Source organism: Molothrus ater, chromosome 24 (genome assembly GCF_012460135.2).
Source record: "Molothrus ater isolate BHLD 08-10-18 breed brown headed cowbird chromosome 24, BPBGC_Mater_1.1, whole genome shotgun sequence".
In the NCBI taxonomy this organism is placed as follows: domain Eukaryota; kingdom Metazoa; phylum Chordata; class Aves; order Passeriformes; family Icteridae; genus Molothrus; species Molothrus ater.
This window is the reverse complement of record NC_050501.2, coordinates 4,993,291-5,014,639: the sequence shown is the minus strand read 5'-3', so window position 1 is coordinate 5,014,639 and position 21,349 is coordinate 4,993,291. Positions and strand designations below refer to the sequence as shown.

At 51.9% G+C, this 21,349-nt stretch overlaps 1 protein-coding gene across 3 annotated transcripts in view; it reads right to left on the bottom strand.

The window, feature by feature from the left end:
• The window catches only part of CSMD2 (CUB and Sushi multiple domains 2), a 248,594-nt gene that overhangs the window by 25,061 nt on the left and 202,184 nt on the right, over positions 1-21,349 (bottom strand). For all 3 annotated transcript variants that reach the window (XM_036396894.2, XM_054517183.1, XM_054517184.1), the window contains 16 exons: positions 18,356-18,474; positions 17,824-17,893; positions 15,745-15,861; positions 14,469-14,678; positions 13,302-13,490; positions 11,972-12,149; positions 11,203-11,348; positions 10,007-10,087; positions 9,799-9,912; positions 8,848-9,036; positions 7,206-7,352; positions 6,396-6,584; positions 5,017-5,202; positions 3,280-3,474; positions 1,278-1,451; positions 44-217 (listed from right to left, as the gene is read on the bottom strand). In XM_036396894.2, coding sequence (XP_036252787.1) covers positions 44-217; positions 1,278-1,451; positions 3,280-3,474; positions 5,017-5,202; positions 6,396-6,584; positions 7,206-7,352; positions 8,848-9,036; positions 9,799-9,912; positions 10,007-10,087; positions 11,203-11,348; positions 11,972-12,149; positions 13,302-13,490; positions 14,469-14,678; positions 15,745-15,861; positions 17,824-17,893; positions 18,356-18,474 — 2,478 coding nt within the window. The remainder of the gene's footprint in view (positions 1-43; positions 218-1,277; positions 1,452-3,279; positions 3,475-5,016; positions 5,203-6,395; positions 6,585-7,205; positions 7,353-8,847; positions 9,037-9,798; positions 9,913-10,006; positions 10,088-11,202; positions 11,349-11,971; positions 12,150-13,301; positions 13,491-14,468; positions 14,679-15,744; positions 15,862-17,823; positions 17,894-18,355; positions 18,475-21,349) is intronic.

The following is a 21,349-nucleotide window of genomic DNA, read 5'->3' as shown; positions in this document are numbered from 1 at the left end:
GGCTGGGATGTCCCCCCAGGGTGAAGGAATGACAAGTACTTACGCACACAGACAGGCGTTTTCCCGGACCAGCGGTGGTCCTGCTGGCAGATGCGCACGGACATGCCGATGAGGCGGAAGCCGGGCTGGCACTGGTACACCACGCTGCCACGGTAGTTGTAGTTCTCGCCGTTGATCTGCCCGTTCACAATGGGGCTGGGCACGCCACAGTGCCCGGCTGGAGGGGGGAGAACAGCAGCAATCAGCTGGAGAGCCCAGCAAAGGCGTCCCCAAAGGGCATCGCCCCAAAGGATCTCTGCGGGATTGGGGTGAAGAGAAGCCCGGACTGGGTGGGGTGGGAAGGGAATGCAAGGATTGTTCACAGGAACACCTTCCACCATGCCAGGTCACCCTGTCCAACCTCTCCTTGGACGCTTCCAGCTGTGGATGGGGCAGCCACAGCTTCTCGGGGCATGGATGGGGTTCATGATGCCCAGATTGCCTTGGGTTGGAAGGGAACGTAAGGACAGGGACACCTTCCACCACGGTTGGGAGGAAACATCAAGGTTGTCCACAGGGACACTTTCCACCATCCCTGGTCACTCCAATCCCTGTCCAACCTCTCCTTAGACACTTCCATGGGGCAGCCACAGCTTTTCTGGGCATGGATGGGATCTGGATATGCCCAGATTGGTTTGGATTGGAAGGGAATGTAAGGATTGTCCACAAGGACACCTTCCACCATGGTTGGAAGGGAATGCAAGGGTTGTTCACAGGGACACCTCCCACCATGCCAGGTCACCCTGTCCAACCTCTCCTTGGACGCTTCCAGCTGTGGATGGGGCAGCCACAGCTTCTCTGGGCATGGATGGGGTTTGGAGATGCTCAGACTGGTTTGGGTTGGAAGGGAACAAAGGGTTGTTCATAGGGACACCTTCCACCATCCCTGGTCACTCCAAGCCCTGTCCAGCCTCTCCTTGGACAGTTCCAGGCATGGGGCAGCTGCAGCTTCTCTGGGCAGTCCATACCATGCTGTTCATAGGGAAGAATCCACCCCAATATCCAACCCAAACCCATCCTCTTCCACCTCCAGGCTCTGCAGTCCCAACCAGCCATCCCCACCCCAAAACTCTCCCAACACCTCACACCTCCCGAGGATGCAGGGATCCAACTCTGCCTCCCTTTTACATCCCCTCCAAACCCCGCAGGGTGGATATCAGTCCCTAAACACCCCGCTCCCTCCCGAGGAGCCTCTCCCACCGCCGTGGGTGCCACAGGAGCTCCCAAGGGGTACCTACCCAGACACCTGACCTCAGCCCCGCTCCAGAGCCCATTGGCCATGCACTCCCTGACCCGGGAGCCCACCAGGGTGTAGCCAGTGTTGCAGGAGAAGATGGCAGTGGCCCCATAGCTGGTGAGGGTCCCGATCTTGTTCCCGTTGGGAGGCGTGGGCAGGTCCCCACAGGAGATAACTAGGACAGATCCCAAAGGACAAGTGAGAGAACAGGTTGAGTTTTGGAGGAATGCATCGAGGCACGGCACCAGGAGTTGTTGCTGGAGTGGGAAAGTTCATTAAATAATTCCAGGAATTGTGATGATTCCAGAGCCATGTTAGGCGAGGTGACAAAAATAAGAGCTGTTAATATTTATGCTTCAGGACACAGGGGAAGCACTAAAGACAGGCTGGGAAGGAGCCAAAGGATTTTTTCACACCCGAACTTCCTCACACAGGAATATTTTTCTGTCATTAAGCCTGATTCCCAGAAAACCCACAGAATCATGGAAGGGGCCTTAAAGGCCATGACTGGGGACATCTCCCACTAGGCCAGGTTGCTCCAAGCCCTGTCCAGCCTGACCTTGGAATGGCACAAAGCTCCTAATTAAAAGTGACACCCAGCTTTCCCCCACAAGCTGAAATCCCAAGATCTGCAGATCCCAGCTGGGTCTGTGGGATGCAGGAGCCTCTGCAAACCCAACTCCCCCTCAGAACTCTTGGTTTTATCTTCATTTTCTCTGCCTTCAAGCTCTGCCAACCCTCCAGAGCTCCCGCTGGGTGCTCCTGACCTCGGGGCGCTGCCAAGATCCTGTCACTTGGATTTAGGTGGCAATAAGGCTGAGGGAACAAAAGGAGGTCAGGCTCCTGCTCCCGGATCCAGAGGAAGAGCTGGCAGGGGGAAAAGTACATCTGTCACCCACACCAGCAGTCACAGCTCCACAAACAAAGGCAGGCAGCAGGGAAGGAGAGGTTTTGCTGCCTCTGTCTGCACTTGGAGAGAAAAACCCTCCACCTCTGACAAAAGGAGAGATGCAAAGCACAGCAGTGGTGTCAGAACAACCGAGGGCTGCTGGCGTGCCCCGTTGGGTTTGATTTGCAGGTGACACTGTTACCCTTGTAAACCTGGTGTTTGTGTGAGAGCTGGGGCTTGACAGCAGAATTCTTTATTTTTCCTCCTTAAAAGCCCTGACTTCAGAGCAGCTGTGACAGAGAAGCTGCAGGGACCCCACAGCAACAGCTGAGCTGAAGGGCCTGAGATCCCAGGGAAGTGCTGGGATTAAACCAGGAGTCACATCCAGGCATCTCCCTGCATCCCAGCTCCCTTCCAGCAGCTCTGCTGTCTCTGCCTCAGCTGCTGCCAGGAGGAATTAAAGTTCTACCCCACAGCAGGGACACCTTCCATGATCCCAGTTTGCTGCAACATGGCCTGGGACACTTCCAGGGATGGGGTGGGTTGGGAAGGATGGGGCAGCCACAGCTCCTCTGGGAAATCCATCCCAGCCCCTCCCTGCCCTCCCAGGGATAAATTTCCTCCCCAAATCTGCACCGAACCATCCCATCCTGTACCCAAAGGGCACCATCTCCTTGGTTATCCATGGTCACCCACCAGCACCACCCTGAAACCCCCAAGGTTGGCATTTGCTGACCCCAAACACAAAACCAGCCCTGTGAAATCCATCCCAGCCCCTCCCTGCCCTCCCAGGGATGGATTTCCTCCCAAAATCTGCGCCAAACCATCCCATCCTGTACCCAAAGGTACGATCACCCACCAGCACCATCCTGAAACCCCCAAGGTTGGCATTTACTGACCCCAAACACAAAACCAGCCCTGTGAAATCAATCCCAACCACTCCCTGGCCTCCCAGCTATGGATTTCCTCCCAAAATCTGCACCAAACCATCCCATCCTGCACCCAAAGGTATGATGAACCACCAGCACCACCCTGAAACTCCCGGGGCTGGCATTTACTGACCCCAAACACAGCCCCAGCCCCCGGTGCCACCCTGGGGTGCCCCTGCTCTTACTTTTGCAGGTGGGCACGGGCTGCCCGATGCTCCAGGTGCCGTTGGCCTGGCAGCGGATGACCCTCTGGCCCGTGTAGTAGTAGCCAGGGTCACAGATGAGCATCAGCTGGGCGTTGTAGTGGTACTGCACCTCGTAGGTGAGGCGCCAGCGGCCGTGCTCCACCGCGATGCTGCCCACGTCGGGGCACGTCACAGCTGAGGGGGAAATGGCACACGGGACATGGCACACGGGACATGGCACACGGGACACGGGAAATGGCACAGAGAACATGGCACACGGGACATGGCACACGGGACATGGCACAGAGAACAAGACACATGGGACATGGCACACGGGACACGGCACATGGGAAATGGCACACGGGACATGGCACACGGGACACGGGAAATGGCACATGAGAACATGGCACAGAGAACATGGCACAGAGAACATGGCACACGGGACATGGCACACGAGAAATGGCACACGGGAAATGGCACAAAGAACATGGCACAGAGAACATGGCACAGAGAACATGGCACACGGGAAATGGCACACGGGACATGGCACACGGGACACGGGAAATGGCACAAAGAACATGGCACAGAGGACATGGCACACGGGACATGGCACATGGGACATGGCACACGGGACACAGGAAATGGCACAAAGAACATGGCACAGAGAACATAGCACACGGGACATGGCACACGGGACACGGCACACGGCACAGAGAACATGGCACACGGGACATGGCACACGGGACATGGCACACGGGACATGGTACATGGGAAATGGCACACGGGACATGGCACACGGGACATGGCACACAGAGCTGGTTCAGTGAGGTTTCAACCCCCCCAAAAAAAGTCCCATTGTGGTGCCTTTTTAATGAGGGGTGTGCTACGGATATATTTTATGAAAAATCCTTTTTCTCCTGAGAAGCTGAGAGGCCTCAGAAATGAAATGTACACAATAATTATCTGCTGCTGTGGAATGCAACAGCTGCATCTTTGATTGGTCTCATGTGGTTGTTTTTAATTAATGGCCAATCACAGCCCAGCTGTCTCAGACTCTCTGGTCAATCACAAGATTTTATTATCATTCCATTCCTTTCTATTCTTTTCCAGCCTTCTGATGAAATCCTTTCTTCTATTCTTTTAGTACAGTTTTAGTATATAATTTTCTTTTAATACAATATATATGATAAAATAATAAATCAGCCTTCTGAAACATGGAGTCCGATCCTCATCTCTTCCCTCATCCTGGGACCCCTGTGAACACCACCACAAGGGGTGTATCCCCTGGTGGGGCTGTTGTTGAGAATTAAAAGGAAAATTTTGTGGATAATGTTGTAAGTGGTGATGATGCCTGAAATCCAAAGAGAAAAGCCCCTTGCAGTGGTGTTTAAATCATAAAATGGGAATCAGGGACACCTCACTGCTTCAGGCTCTGAGAAATGGAAACAAAAGTGGGTTGGGGAAGCTAACTTGGGGTAAATTACTTTGTTACCTGAAGTTAATTGGGAAATTAACCCCCAATATGCAAATGGATCAAACTCACAAAAGTGTGAAAAACTATGACCCGTTGTCCATTTTGGGTGCAGCCCCTGGGGGGCTTCATCTGCCCTAAATGCCCCTGAAAGCCCTTCAATAAACAGAACTGCTTTAGACTTTTTAATTTTGCCTGGCCTGTGCTTTTTTCTGGCAGCCCCAAAAGGCCTCACTGCTGTGTGGAGAGCCCCAGTCCCCGCTCACCCAGGCACAGAGGGGGCTGGTTCCCGTTGCTCCACACTCCCTCCTGCAGGCACTCAGCGCTGGGCTCGGCGCCGGGCTGCAGCTGGAATCCTTCATTGCACTGGTACACGGCCTTGGTGCCCACTGTGTACTCCTTCCCAAAGACAACCCCGTTCCTTGGGGCTCTGGGAATGCCACAGGAGAGAGCTGGGAAGAGAAAACACAACTTAAACAAAAAATAAAAATCGGGGAGCTGCTGGTTCTATCCCAAACCGCAATCCCGGATCCCTACTGGGAGTGCCCACCCTTCATAAAGGATTGTCGGGGCCTCTTGCTGGTCAGAGTGACCCCAAGAAATGCTAGAAAGTCTCTTTTCCCAGCTTGGCACTTGAAGAAGGAGTCAGGGCTCTTCATTTCTTCATCTCAAGGTTGTTTATTGTATCTTATCTATAAAATTTTTTCTCCTGTCCAGCTGAGACAGAGGCACTCTGCCTGCCCCCGGGGCACTGATATCTTTTATACTAAAAACTACCTGTACAATATTTACAATAACTTCCCAATACCTGTCACCTGTTAGACAATGAGCCTGTGCAGCAGCAGCAGCAGAGCCCTGGTTCTCTCCCCATGCAAAGCCCCGATTTTATCCCACTCCTGCCCCAGCATGGAGCAGGATCCCAGAGCAGCTGGCAGGTGCTGGAATTCTGAGAGGTGCCAGCAGCTCCAGAGGCAGGATCAGACCCATCCCTGGCAGCACTGGTGGTGACAGGAGTGTCACTGCAGCGAGCTCAGGGCTGGCCAATCCCTCTCCAAGGCCTGATGTCTAGACAGGCTGCCAGGCTGAATACCAATGGCTCTCCCAGGGAACAGAAAGCACCTGGAAAATCCAACCTTTTCCCTGCTGCTCTTTTCCAGCTCCCAGTCATTCCCTTCCCTCTTTGCCATCTATTCCCAAAGCCTTGCGCATGAGGATCACCCTCAGCGCTCCGAGCTGGTTCTCAACACCCAATTACACAATTCCAATGCTGATTTTTTTTCACTGCTTTTCCAGGGACTCTCAGAACTCGATCCCAACGCATCCCTGCTCTCACCTTGGCACAGGGGGATGGCTTCCCTCCAGTGGAACTGGCCCTGGGGGTGCTGGGTGCCAGGCTGAATACCAATGGCTCTCCCCGGGAAAAGAAAGCATCTGGAAAATCCAACCCTTTCCCTGCTGCTCTTTTCCAGCTCCCAGTCATTCCCTTCCCTCTTTGCCATCTATTCCCAAAGCCTTGCGGACGAGGATCACCCTCAGCGCTCCGAGCCGGTTCTCAACACCCAATTACCCAATTCCAATATAGTTTTTTTCCCCCTGCTTTTCCAGGGACTCTCAGAACTCGATCCCAACGCGTCCCTGCTCTCACCTTGGCACAGGGGGATGGCTTCCCTCCAGTGGAAGTGGCCCTGGGGGTGCTGGGTGCAGGTGGAGGTGCTGTGTCCCACCAGGCGGTAGCCGGCGTCGCAGCCGAAGCGCACGGAGCTGCCGGGGCGCAGCCCGGAGTGGCTCAGGATCATCCCGTGGGCTGGGGGCTGAGGGAGGCTGCAGTAGGGAGCTGGCAAGGAGGGCAGGGAAAAGCAAACCAGTCATTCCCTTCCCACTCCCAGAAATCACACCGAGCTTCCCCAAAAATCCCAGAACAAAAATCGGCGATGGATGAGCGCGGAGTTGAAGCGGGGATGGAGTGCAGGGCTCTGGTCTGAGCTTCACCCAGCTCCAGGAATAAGGAGTTGTTTCTGGTAATTAAATATTCCTTAATTCATTTGCTGAGCAAAGCCTGGACAGACTTTTCCAGTGTCTGGCCACTGCCTCACCCAGAAACCTTTCCCAATATCCAGTCCCTGGCATCACTGGCTCTCCACATCAGGCTTCTGGTTCTGAGGAGTGGTTGGGAAATGAGCCAAAGCTCCAAGGTTTCTCCCTGGAATTTCTCCTGATTGTGATCCCGCAATCCTGGTCCTGATTGTTACAGAGTGGCCGAGACTGAGCCAAAGCTCCAAGGTTTCTCCTGGACAGACCCTGCCTTTCCCAACCTCCCCAGCTCAGAACACACCGGGCTTTGTGCCTCCCCTGCCTTGGCAGCTCCTGCCCTGTCAGCTGGATCTCTGCAGGAATCCCATGGATTCTCCTGGCTGTGGAGCTGCTCCTGCTGCTGGCAGAGGCAGCTGGGACTCACCAGAGTAGCGGATTTTGAAGCCTTTCCTGTTGTAGGCATGGTCGGAGGACCAGCGCAGGAAAACGCTGCTGCCGCTGCTGGTGACGGTCAGAGGGGCTGAGTAATTCCCACTGAGGGACAGCAGCAGGGGGCTCTGCCCTGAGGGACCTGCCAAGAAGAGGGGACAGGGAAAAGGAACAAGTCACAGTGTGGTATTCATATTTTTTTTGGAAAAATCCCTTCGCCCAGGATTTTTCTCCTGGGAGGCTGAGAAACCTCAGAGAAAAAGAAAAAAAAAAAGGAAAACAATATTATCTGATTTGCTTCTCCTGGTTTTGCTGCTTTGGAATGTGTTTAAAAAGGAAAACAATTCTTATCTCATTTGCTTCTCCTGTGTTGTGCTCACATGTGGAATGTGTTTGGAGATCGTTTACCCACAGGTGATTGTTCCATTGGATTCTGCTGTGAGTTGTTTTGACTCTTTGACCAATCAGGGCCACGCTGTGTTGGGACTTTGGAAAGAGTCAGGAGTTTCATTATTATCTTTTTAGCATTCTGTCTGTATCCTTTCTGTATTCTTTAGTTAGTGTAGTATAGCATTCTTTAATATAATACAGTGTCATAAAATAATAAATTAGCCTTCTGATGGGGTCAGATTCATCATTCCTTCCTGCCATGGGGCACCCCACAAGCACAACATCACAGCAGCCATGGAGCTCAGTGGGGCTCAGTGTCCCTGCAGGAGGAAGGGGCACAGGAGATTTCCCTGAGGAAAGGCAGCTCCCAGCTCCCTGTGGAGTTCCAGGGCTCACATCCTGCTGCTGGGATCCAGGAGCAAAGCAGATCACAGGGAAAGCAGGAATTTGCTCAGATCCCCATGGTGACCCCGGGAGCACCAGCACAGCCCCTGTGCCTGTTTATCCTGAGAATCCCCTCCCCATTCCCAAGAACTCCTGGGGCTGGAGAATCCACTCCCTGTGGCCTCCAAGGATGAGAATTCCCACTTTCCCAGCTCATCCCCTGCAGCAATCTCTGCTGCCATCCCCCTCCCAGGAGTTTCCCAACTGTCACAGACATTTTTTTTATGAAAAATCCTTTCCTTAGGATTTTTTTCTCCTGAGAAGCTGAGAGGCCTCAGGAACTAAATGCAAACAATGGTTATCTGCTGCTGTGGAATGCAACAGGTGCATCTGGGATTGGGCTCATGTGGTTGTTTCTAATGAATGGCCAATCACAGCCCAACTGGCTCGGACTCTCTGAGACATGAGCTTTTGTTATCATTCCATTCCTTTTCTGTTCCTTGCTAGCCTTCTGATGAAATCCTTTCTATTCCTTTAGTATAATTTTAATATAATGTATGTAATAAAATAATAAATCAAGCCTTCTGAAACATGGGGTCAATATTCTCATCTCTTCTCTCATCCTGGGACCCCTCTGAACACCATCACACCCAACTCCTGCCCCTCGGAAAAATCCTTCAGATCCATCCCAAAGAATCAAATTGTATCTGTTTCCTTATGCCAGGAATCAGTGAGGAGCTTTCTAGAAGGCCAGCAGGAGGCTCCAGGTGGGAAGCTGGCCCTGGAATGCTCCTTCCCCCTTGGCTGGTTGGGATTATGGAACCCCAGGAAGGTTTGGGATGGAAGGGGAGGGAATCTCTCACCATCAAAGATTTCAAACTCGTCAAACTGCTTCTCGCTGAGGAAGTACTCGATGGTGAGGGAGATGTTGTAGCCTGGCTCCACCTTCACCACCCAGGAGCAGGTCTGGAAGTGGGGGTAGCTCCCCAGGAAGCTCTGGCTCAGGATCACCCCGGTGGAATCCGTCATCAGCTGGTTCATGGGGCAGTGCACTGGGGATGGAAATGGACATCCAGTGGAAATGAACATTATTTCAGAGGACGATGGAAGCACAGGGTCTGTCCTGATGAGCCAGCTCAGGGCAGAGCACGACCCCTGCACTCCTTGATCCCCGGGGCTCAAAGAATCCCCAAGCCCCACAAATCCCAACAATTGTCACACTCAAAGGAGCAAAAAGCAGCAAAGCCAACAAACCATTCCCACTGCCTTGACCTCTCCCAAAATGAGCAGCACCAGAACCAGAATTCTCCTGAGGCCCAAAAATCTCTCCAGGAATATCTGGAAACTTTGTCAGAACAAAAGCTGGAACCACAGCTCACCCCATGGAATTGTAATTGGGACATGAGAACTCCAATTCCTGCTCAGGGAGGGTCTCACTCCCTCCTCCCAAAATCCCACAAATCCCAACAATTGTCACACTTAAAGAAAGGAGAAAGAAGCAGCAAAGCCAACAAATCATTCCCAATGATTTGGGCCCCTTGACCCCTCCCGAAACGAGCAGCACCACAACCAGAACTCTCCTGAGGCACGAAAACCTCTCCAGGAATATCTGAAAACAGCTCATCCCGTGGAATTGTTAACAGGGACATGAGAACTCCAATTCCTGCTCAGGGAGGGTCTCACTCCCTCCTCCCAAAAAATCCCACACTCCTAGAAATGGGAAAATGAACCCCAAGGATGAGAAATATGCCAAAAAAAACCTCCCGCAGGTCCTTCCCTGAGCAGGGAAGTGAGGGATTTATGGATTTTTTTACCTTCACAGGTGGGTGGGGGTCCCTCGAACTGCAGGTGGGTGCCCAGTTTGCAGGTGAGGATTTCGTTGCCTATCAGGGTGAAGCCGGGGAGGCACCGGTACCTGACGATGTCACCTGGGAAGGGATGGAAAACAGGGATGGGAGGGGGAAGTGCAGTAAAAAAAAAAGGGGGAATGAGGATGAGGAGGAGGATGAGGGGAGGTTTTACCGATGTTGAACTCCTCGTTCTCTGTGATGATCTCGGCGTTGGGAACCATGGTGGGAGGCTGGCAGCGGAAAAGCTGGAAAGCTGGGAAAGCAAGGGAGGAGCAGCACATCCTGAAGGCAGCCACGATGGAAGCAGGGAAATTCCTCCCTCCCCACCAGGAAATTTCTCCCTTTCCACCAGAAAACTCCTCCTTTTCCATGAGGAAATTCCTCCCTCTCCATCAGGATGTTCCTCCCTCCCCACCAGGAAATTCCTCCCACGCCACAAGGAAACTCCTCCTTTTCCACCAGGAAAATCCTCCCTCTCCACCAGGAAATTCCTGTCTTTCCACCAGGAAATTCTGCTTTTTCCACAAGGAAATTCCTCCCTTTCCACCAGGAAAATCTTCCCTCTCCATTAGGAAACTCCTCCCTTTCCACAAGGAAATTTCTCCCTCCCCACAAGAAAATTCCTCCTTTTCCACCAGGAAAATCCTCCCTCTCCACCAGGAAATTCTGCTTTTTCCGTAAGGAAATTCCTCCCTCTCCACAAGGAAACAGAATTGGCCAAATCCAACCAGACCTTTCTCCCCCACAAATCCCACAGAGACAAAGGCAGGAATTTGTATCCTGATTTTCCGTCCACACCAATAGGAAGATTTTTGGGTGCTCCTGGACAATGTTTTTGGGAAAAAACTGGGCTGAAAAACGTCCTAGAAAAAACTGGTTTGAAAGATTTTGTGGAAAAACACTGAGCTGAAAAACTTCCTGCAAAAAAACCTGGTTTGATAAACTTTGTGGAAAAAAAACTGGGCTGGACAACTTCCTGGAAAACCTGGGCAGAAAAACTTCCTGGAAGAATCTGGGCTGAAAAACTTCCTGGAACAAATGGTTTGGTAAACTTTATGGAAAAAAAAACTGAGCTGAAAAACCTCCTGGAAAAAAAACTGGTTTGAAAAATTTTGTGGAAAAAAACTGGGCTGAAAAACTTCCTGGAAAAAAACCTGGTTTGATAAACCTTGTGGAAAAAATCTCAGCTGAAAAACTTCCTGGGGAAACTCGGCCTGAAAAACTTCACTGAAAAAAACCGGGCTGAAAAACCTTTGTGGAAAACTTGGGCTAAAAGAGATTTTTTTGGTTTTTTTTTTTTTGCATTTTCCCAGAACTAGTCCCCAACATTCCCAACATTTCCATGCCCGGGGAAGCAGCAGCTCAGACCATAGAAGTAGATGGCGAAGATGCCCCCGTTGGCGCCGTCGCTGTGGAACTTCAGCAGGACCTGGTTGGAGGAGCTCTGGGCAGATTTCTTGGCTGAGTTGCCTGTGAACACCCCCAGCTGGGGGGCTGTTTGCTGGGGCCCATCCCTGATGGCAGGAACACAAGGAAAATTGGTTTTTTCCAAGGGCTTAAGTCTAAGAACCCAACCTCCTCCCGCCCAGGGACTCCTTTCCTTTATCCTCCCTTTCCCACAGCCACATTTCAGATCCCCTGCTCCAGTTTAATCCCTACAACCTCACCTGGCTCCCAGCTGACAATCAGAAACGCAAATTTCACTTTTAACCTCAAAAACTGAGGAATTAGGACCTGTTTCCCAAAGGAATTTCACTCCCTGTTTGCCCAGCCAAACACGGATTCTGAATATCCCCTCCAGAATACCAGGGGATGTTCTGAAGATCAGACTTTGACAGCTACAAGCTCAAAATTTGGTCACAAACTCTTTAATCAGAGCTCCCCTGGCTACCTGAAGTTGATAATCTCCATTATTAATAAATAATGGAGATTATCCATTATAAACAATATTTTTATTTATTCATATTGAAAGAAAGCTCAAAAAAAAATTAATTTCTCTTCTTTTCTCCAAAACACCAGGAAGCTGCCAGCCTGCAAAGGGGATCCCAGGGGTCCCATTCCCAGTTGCTGCTATTTCAAAGCCAGGAGTATTTCCCAAAATGAGTCCTTGGAGTGACTCCTGACCCTCTGCACCCACCAGACAGTGATGAAGTCGTTGTAGGGCTCTGTCTGCAGCAGGGTGAAGTTCAGGTGGATCCCATATCCCACGGGCACTGTCAGGAGCCAGGTGCAATCCTGGGAATTTGGGTACTGGTTGGGGAAGCCAGGAGAGTAAACTGTCCCATTCTGGGCTGTGACATTGCCCCCACAAGGCACTGCAGGGGAGCAGAGAGAAACACAAACCCAGTGAGGAAATATCCCCCTAAACATCCTTATAGCCCATTTTTATTCTTTTTTTTTTTTTTTTTTTTTTGTACAAAGGTAACAATTCTGCATACAGAAAAATCCAGATCTTGGCCTAACTTGCCTGAAATAATTCCTCTCTGCTGCAAGCACAGAGCCAGCACTGAAAGAGCAGCTGAGGATTCAGCTCTTTGTGCTTTGTGTTCTCTGGGGTTCAAGGACTTACAAGAGGGCAAATATCACCTCTCTCCCTCCTTGCACAGCTCCTGCAGAGCCAGTGCTGGGATAAAGGCCAGTGCTCCTGGGAAATGGGCTGGGAAATCTTCAATAACCAGGCCTGAACTTCTTAAAGGTTCACCTGAAACCCTTCTGGAAGTAAATCCCACAGAATTCCAGCCAGCAGCCCGAGGGGTGAAAGGCTGAAACAGCCATGAGGGAGTTGGAAAAGAGAATTTGGATGAGTTTGGATGCCTGGAATGTAAATCTTCAGCCTGCTAAGTCCTCTGAGCACAGTTTTCAGAAAAAAAAACCACCTTGGAAGATTCCTGAGGATCTCCCCCACCTGGATTATTTTGGAATACCCATGAAAGAGAGACAGGGACACACACAGAGCCCTCAGAGCTGCCGGGCTCTTTTACCAGTGACTGTTTTTATTTATCAGAGCTAGATCAATGGAAGCTGGATGTTGCCGAGGGAATAAAGCAGCAAGGAATTATCACTCCAAGGCCCCTGGACTGTGCCACACAGAAATAACAATCAATGGAAGCTGGATGTTGTCGAGGGAATAAAGCAGCAAGGAATTATCAGTCCAAGGCCCCTGGACTGTGCCACACAGAAAGAACAGCTCCAACAGGGAGGTGAGACACAGATTCTCCTCACTCAATGCCCCTGGACTGTGCCACACAGAAAGAACAGCTCCAGCAGGGAGGTGAGACACAGATTCTCCTCACCCACACCCCAAGACTCAAACCCCCCTCAGAAGCTGCCGAAATATTCACCAAAACACCTCATGGAGCCCACATTTCCCTCCAAGAGCTCACTGCCAGCCACACCTTTGCTCGCAGAGCAAAGCCAGCCCATCCCAAGGAGCTGAAGCGCCGTGCCCAGGTGAGCCCAGGCCATACCTTCACACCTGGGCAGGGGGTGGTCCCAGTTCCTGTTGGTGCCGTGCTGGCAGGTGAGCACGGGGTGCCCGATGAGCTGGTAGCCAGGCAGGCACTCGAAGGAGATGGACTGGCCAACGTTGTAGCCAGCTCCTCTCACCACCCCATTGGCAAAGGGCTCCGGGTCGGGGCATTCCTGCAGCTCGTAGGCTGGGGAAACAAGAATGGGAATTTGTGTTTGTGTTTTATTTCCAGGGAAAAAGGGACAGGGCAAGGGGAAACGGCCTCAAGCTGTGCCAGGGGAGGGGAAGGATGGAGTTCAGGAGGAATTTTGCCATGGGAAGGGTTGGAAGGGGGTGCCCAGGGAGGTTTGGAGTCAACAACCACGGAGTTAACTCAGCAACCACGGAATTAACTCAAAAACAGAGTTAACAACCACGGAGTTAACTCAACAACCACGGAGTTAACTCAACAACCACGGAATTAACTCAAAAAACAGAGTTAACTCAACAACCACGGAGTTAACTCAACAACCATGGAATTAAATCAACAACCACGGAATTAACCCAATAACCATGGAATTAACCCAATAACCATGGAATTGACTCAACAACCAAGGAGTTAACTCAACAACAATGGAATTGACTCAACAACCACAGAATTAATGGAATTAACTCAACAACCAGGGAGTCAACTCAACAACCACAGAATTAACTCAACAACCATGGAGTCAACTCAACAACTACTGAATTAACTCAGCAACCATGGAATTAACAACCACTGAATTAACTCAACAACCACTGAATTAACTCAGCAATCATGGAGTTAACTCACCGACCACAGAATTAACCATGGAATTAACTCAACAACCAGGGAACTAACTCAGAATTAACTCAACCACCATGGAGTTAACTCAACCACCACGGAGTTAACTCAACCACCACAGAATTAACCATGGAATTAACTCAACAACCAGGGAATTAACTCAGAATTAACTCAACCACCACAGAATTAACTCAACAACCACGGAACTAACTCAGAATTACCTCAACCACCATGGAGTTAACTCAACCACCACAGAGTTAACTCAACAACTACAGAATTAACTCAACCACCATGGAGTTAACTCAACCACCACGGAGTTAACTCAAGAACCGCCACCCCCAGGGCAGGACTGTCCCTGCTGACCTTGGTACTCCAGCTTGAAGCCGGGTTTGTTCTGGGAGTGGTCGCTGTGGAAGTAGACGGTGGTCTCGTGGGAGGTGGAGAGCAGGGAGCCGGGCAGCTCGGCGCCGCTGAACCGCCCGATGACGCTGCTGGTGTCGTAGGGCCCGTTCCGGATCTCCACAAAGTCGTGGTTGGGCTCCGTGGAGAAGTTCAGGAACTGGATGTGGGCACCTGGAGAGGGGGAACGAGGAGTTGGGCTCTAAAAATTGCGGCTGAGATTTTGCACCGGCACCAGCTCCAACACCAGCAACAACATCAGCGCCAACCGCAGCTCCAACACCAACACCAACTCCAACATCAGCACCAACCCCAGCTCCAATCCTAAAACCAAACCCAGCTCCAGCACCAGCACCAACATCAGCGCTAACCCCAGCTCCAATAGCAGAACCAACCCCAACATCAGCACCAACCCTGGTTCCAATCCTAAAACCAAACCCAGCTCCAACCCCAGCACCTACATCAGGGCCAACCCCAGCTCCAACCCCAACATCAGCATCAACCCTGGCTGCAATCCCAACACCAAGCCCAACTCAAACATCACCTACATCAGCACAAACCATAGCTCTAAACCCAACATCAGCACCAGCCCCAGCTCCAACATCAGCACCAACACCAACCCCAACATCAGCACCAATCCTGGCCCCAACCCCAGCTTTAAACCCAGCTCCAGCCCCAACATCAGCACTAACCCCAGCTCTAACCCTTGCTCCAACCCCAATACCAACCCCAGCTCCAACCCCAACATCAGCACCAACCATCAGCACCAACCCCAGCACCAACCCCAACATCAGCACCAACCCCAGCTTTAAACCCAGCTCCAACTCCAAATTCAGCACCATCCCCAGCTTTAAACCCAGCTCCAACCCCAGCTCCAGCCCCAGCACTGCCCACCTGCACAGCCCAGGACACCCCGGGCACTCAGCAGGACTTTATCTGCCCTGGGGACACAGAGTGCCTTCACACTGGCTCAGAGGAGATCTGGAGTGGAGGTTAGGAGGCATTCCCCCCTGAGAGGGTGGGGAGCTCCTGGCACAGGTGCCCGGAGAAGCTGTGGCTGCCCCTGGATCCCTGTCCCAGACCAGGCTGGATGGGGCTTGGAGCACTTTGGGATAGTTTCCCCTGGCAGGGGGTGGAATGAGATGATCTTGAGGTTCTTCCCAACCCAAACCAGTCAGGGATTCTCTGATTTTTCAGCCCCTCTTCTGTGATAGCTCCAACCCAAACCCATCTCTCTCACCAAAGCCCACAGGCAGCAGGATCCTCCACGTGCAGTCCAGGTTGCTGGGGTAATTTCCTGGAAATCCTGGGCTCAGGAGCACTCCTTCCATCTCTTCTGCTGTTCCTCCACACTGGGCTGGAAAAATCAACAGGGTTCATGGTCAGGATCCAGCCACAGGATCCCTTCCAGGATCCCTAAGGGGTCTGTCTGGGTGAGTGCCACGGGAAATGAAGGAGTTAAAGACTCAGCTGAGAACAAGGAACCAGCACCAAGTTTCCAGGCACTGATGGCCACATCAGAATGGATGTGCTTTTTCTCCTGCCCTTGGGAGATGAAGGCTGAGCCCAGGGATCCAGTCTGGGCCACCACAGAGGGAGAGCCAGACCTGAGCAGTGACAGAGGGGATGGACACCTGCTCTGCCCACAGACACTGCATCAAACCAGGCACCAGCACTTGCTTGACACCTTCACCAGCTCAAAGAATGACTGTGAAGAAGCTGAGTGATCCTATTTTGACCCCAGTTACAGCCTCTTCTTTCCCCTGCCAGTCTCTGGGCAGTCTGTCACTGATAAATCCAGCACAGAGTGTTCGCTCGCTGCCTGCAGCCGACTGCCAGCCACGACAGCCCAAAAATATGTTTACAAAAGGCATCACATGAAATTTAAGCACTGACAGCACCTTCTCGTGCTTATCTGGATGACCTCCACCTGGTCCCAGCAGCAGCACCCAGCTGAATCCAGCCAGGTGTTCTCTAACTTGCTGTGACAGCCAGGCACAGGCTCTTTGTCCAATATCTCATTACCCCAGACCTGCTCCTAACGAGGTTTCTCCCAGAAGATTTCTCTTTCTTTTTCCTCCTAATGGCTCTTTAATAGAACTGCTGCTGAATTATTTAGAAGCCCAGCAGCTGGAGGAAGCAGACCAGGAGAAAATCAGCAGAGTTGCAAACGGTGCTTGGAGCAGGAGCTCTGGTGGACGCAGGGCAGAGCCCCAGGACTCTGTCACACCCACAAAGGTGACAGTCACTCCTCCAGGAGTGGCTCCAGATGTTCTTCTGCCTCTCAGCAGCTGCCTGACCTTTCCCAGGGAGGTGAAAAGACAGGAACAGCCAAAATCCTGCTGGGTTGGGAGGCTGGTGCTGATTCAAGGAACCAAACTTGTGGTTTGCCAGGTTTTGGGGTCCTCCTCCATGCTGGGATCTCCCAGCTGAGCCCAAGGACTTCTGCTTCCATTCAGAGCAGGTCCCAAGGGAATGGGCCCTTTAGCTCAGTCATTCTCCTGGAAATATCTCTCCATTTATTCCTGGCCTGCAGATCATCAGATAAAAGAACTGTTGGCTCTTGTAATTACTTTAAAGCCAAATGATGTAAGCTGGAACAGCAGGAGCCCAAAATAACTGTTAACTAAAGCTATTAAATGCATAAATGTCTCTCTCAGAGCTGCAAAATGTGCAATATGAATATTAAACATCTACATTTGCTAAAAGCAAATGACTGAAAATAATTTTAAAAACCTCCTGCAAGTTCCGTTCACCTCCAGGCCTCTTCCACAGGGAAAATGGAATGTCCAGTCCCTTCCAGGCCTGAGCATCTGAACAGATCTGAGGCTAAACAGTGACCTGGACAAGTGACCTGTGGACAGCAGAGTGGGCACAGCAAGCTGGGATCCTGGCAGAGACCAGGCCCCAGCGACAGGAGCAGCTTTGGTGGTATCAGATACACTCCACAAAAATAAACCACGCTTCAGACAGGAAAAAAATCCTCAAGCCATAAAACCAACCTGCTTCCAGCACGAAGAAATTGGAGGTTTTCCCTTCTGAATGGTTTTGTGCTGAGGGGGATAATTCTGTGTTTCACATTTTGTGCTAGAGCCACATCTGTAACATCCAAAACAAAGCACTCCAGGCAGCCCACGGGGACTTCTCGGGCACAATTTCCCTGGCAACCCAATGTTTCCCCACACTCTCTCCCACTTGCAGAACCAACCTGAATTTCTCTAAATCAGCTCTTTAGCCTTGCTTTTTTTTTGGTTTTTTTTTTGGTTTTTTTGGGAAGTGTTATAAATATCAGCCAGGTAGAAAGAAGTGGACTCCTTACCAATGCAGAGGGGTGGAGGGTAATTCCAGCGTCGCACCGTGCCCGGCATGCAGGAGATGTGAGAGTGGCCCTGAAGGGATGGGAAACAAAACAGAGGTTTGGGAGGTGGATGGAAAACAAAGGGGGAGAGCCTCTCCCTGTCCTGGCAGGAAAAAATTCCTTGCAAGATGGATCTGATCCAGAGGGAGATGCCTGTTGCATCTGGGGTACCAGAAAAAGTGATGCCTTAAAGAATGTAGGAATAATTTTGGTCCATTTCCATATGGGGTTAACTGTCCAATTCCAGCTCCAGGTGACCCAGTCCCACCCTCCCTGTTTGCTCCCCTCCATTCCTGCTGTTTGCACTTTTTGGGGCTGAGGCTGCAGCGGCGTCCTTGGTTGTGGGGCTGGAAACTGCTTGTGGGACTGAGCTGCGAGGAGAACTTGCTAGAACACTTTATCTGGAGTTCAGAGTCCCAGCCTGAGGCAGTGCAGGCTCTGGCAGAGCAGGGAGCAGGGTCTGGAGGAGCAGAGCAGGGAGCTGGGGCTGTACCTGCAGGGCGTAGCCGGGCTCGCACTGGAAGGACACCACGTCGTTCACCAGGTAGCGCTCGCCGATCTTCAGCCCATTCCCAGGAACTGCCGGCTCCGGGCAGCTGGAGAGGCCCACGGCTGTGGGAGGAAGGGAGATGGGAGCTCGGGGAGTGGGGATGGGGCTGTGCTGGGGGCTGGAGGGATGGGAACGCACGTTTTGTTTCACCCCGCTCCCGTCTGCCAACCGCAGACTCTGGGTGGGGGAATTCTGTTCCCTTTGGATCCTCCAGGGACAGCCCATTTCCATCCCCACACTCACAGCTGGGAATATCCTGCTGCAAATCCAACTAACAACCTGCCACATCTCCTGTGGGGTGATGGGCTCTCCTTCCCTTTTCCCTTTGCTTCCCTTCTTCCTTTCTCTTTCCTTTCCTTTCCTTTCCTTTCCTTTCCTTTCCTTTCCTTTCCTTTCCTTTCCTTTCCTTTCCTTTCCTTTCCTTTCCTTTCCTTTCCTTTCCTTTCCTTTCCTTTCCTTTCCTTTCCTTTCCTTTCCTTTCCTTTCCTTTCCTTCCCTTCCCTTCCCTTCCCTTCCCTTCCCTTCCCTTCCCTTCCCTTCCCTTCCCTTCCTTCTTTTCTTCCCATTTCCCACATCTCCCTCCTTTTCCCACATTTTTTTCTCTCCATTTCCCACATTTTCTCCTCTCCTTTCCAAATCTCCCCTCTCCTTCCCAGGTCTCCCTCTCCCCTCTGCACAGCCCAGGGAGATAAAATCAATCCTGCAGGCTCCTCTCACCCTCTCCCAGCACCTCCCTCCCTGTGCTGGCAGCTCCTCTCCACCATAACCTCCTGCATCCCTGCAAGGGCTCCTGCTCTGCTCCAGCCCCACAGAGCCCCAGGCAGGGGGAAAATCAAAGGAAAAAGGAGCGAGGAGAGGCTGAGTCTCCTCCTAAAGCCCAGTCACGCTTCCCTCCCTGCTCCTGGATGTGCTGCTTGACCTTCAGAGAGGCAGGAGGGAAAATGGCTTTAAATAACTTCTCCTTCACATCAGTGCCTTTCACTCAGTCTCAAATTGTTCCTGGCTTTGGAGCATGCAGAGGTAAGAGCTCAGCCTGAGCACCACAGTGAGGGAGAAACCTGAGTTTTCCTCCCCTGTTTTAGCTCATCTCTCCCAGCTTCCTCCCAGAAAAAAAACCCCAGGGCTCAGGGCTGGGAGATTCCAATTGTACAAACAGAGCAGAAATCACATTATTTCCAGCTGCCATGAAAATCAACACCTATTAATTTCCTCAGCCAAGGAAACAGACAGGGCTGATAATCCCCAGGCTCATGAAAAACCTGGCCATGATTTTTGCAGGAGGGTGCTCAAAGGATTTATTGATTGGAATAGAGCTGGAGAAGAAACAGAGTCACAGCCAGAGGATTCCTGCAGCTCCCAGAGCACAGGCTGGGCACATTTTTTCTCTCCCAATCCTGTGGTGGCTGTAATCCTGCTGGATTCAGTAATGGACAAGGTTTCAGTGAGTAAAGGCAGCAAATCCTGGAAGGTTTTAGTGCTGCTTGGCTTTAAAGCAGCCCCAGCTGTGCCACTGCAGGGAATCTCACACTGCTTTGGGTGGGAAGGGTCCTAAATCACCCAACTTCCCCCTGCCTGGGCAGGGACATCTCCAAACCACCCCTGGCTGCCCCAAAAGCTGCCCTTGGACACTCCAGGGACAATTCCCAGCACCCCAGGCTGCTCCAAGCTGCCCTTGGACACTCCAGGGACCATTGCCAGCACCCCAGGCTGCTCCAAGCTGCCCTTGGACACTTCAGGGACAATTCCCACCAGCCCAGGCTGCTCCAAGGTGCCCTTGGACACTTCAGGGACAATTCCCAGCACCCCAGGCTGCTCCAAGCTGCCCTTGGACATTTCAGGGACAATTCCCACCAGCCCAGGCTACTCCAAGGTGCCCTTGGACACTCCAGGGACAATTCCCAGCACCCCAGGCTGCTCCAAGCTGCCCTTGGACACCTCAGGGACCATTCCCACCAGCCCAGGCTGCTCCAAGGTGCCCTTGGACACCTCAGGGACCATTCCCACCAGCCCATATCCTGAGCTGGGACCTGCAAGGATCATCCACCCCGCTCCTGGCTCTGCAGGATAACCCCGAAATGTTTAGGTTGGATTTAGGGAAAGGTTCTTTCCCCCAGGCTCCCCAGGGAACGGGGGCAATCCCAAGAGCTCCAGGAAGGTTTGGACAGGGTGGGATTGCTGGGGTGCCTGTGCAGGGCCAGGGTTGGGCTGGGTGATGCTGGTGGATCCTTCCAGCTCAGGATATTGCAGGGTTCTCTGCCAGAGCTATCAAACACTGACAGTAACAGATCCCAGGCACTCATTCCCCCTGCAGCTGGGCTGCTGCACCTCTCCTGATCAGGCATCAGGAATCAAACACAGACCCAGGGGAAAATGAGTTTTTGTCATCCCCATCCAAACCTGACAGTGATTTCCCAAAGGATTCTCTTCCCTGCCTCTCTCAGGTTTGTTCTCTCACCACTGGGGATTTCTTTTTGAAAACACATTCTCTGTCTAGAACCACATTTAGCCACGTGCTGGGGTCTGTATTCCCAAAAAAACCTGGCATGAGCCTTGCTAGGAGCAAAGTGCTGCCATTCCAGGGGGTGTTGGGATCATCCCTAACCAGGAACCCACTCAAGTGCTCCACACCACCACAGAATTTGGGTTGGAAGGGACCTTAAAGACATTTTTAAGGTGTTTTTGTAAAGGAGTGGGTGCCCACACGACCTCAGAGCTTGCACAGGTTGTGCCAAGGTGCCCTTGGACAAGGAGGATGGATCAACCACCTTGGGAATGCTCCTGTGCAGGGCCTGCACAGCCCTGAGCACACAGCACAGAAATTCCTGCACCCAGGAATGTGCCCAGGGCAGCTCAGGGCGCTGGGGCCGTGGGGACAGGAGAACATCTGTCGCAGACATCTTTCATGAAAAATCCTTTCTTAGGATTTTTCCTTTGGAG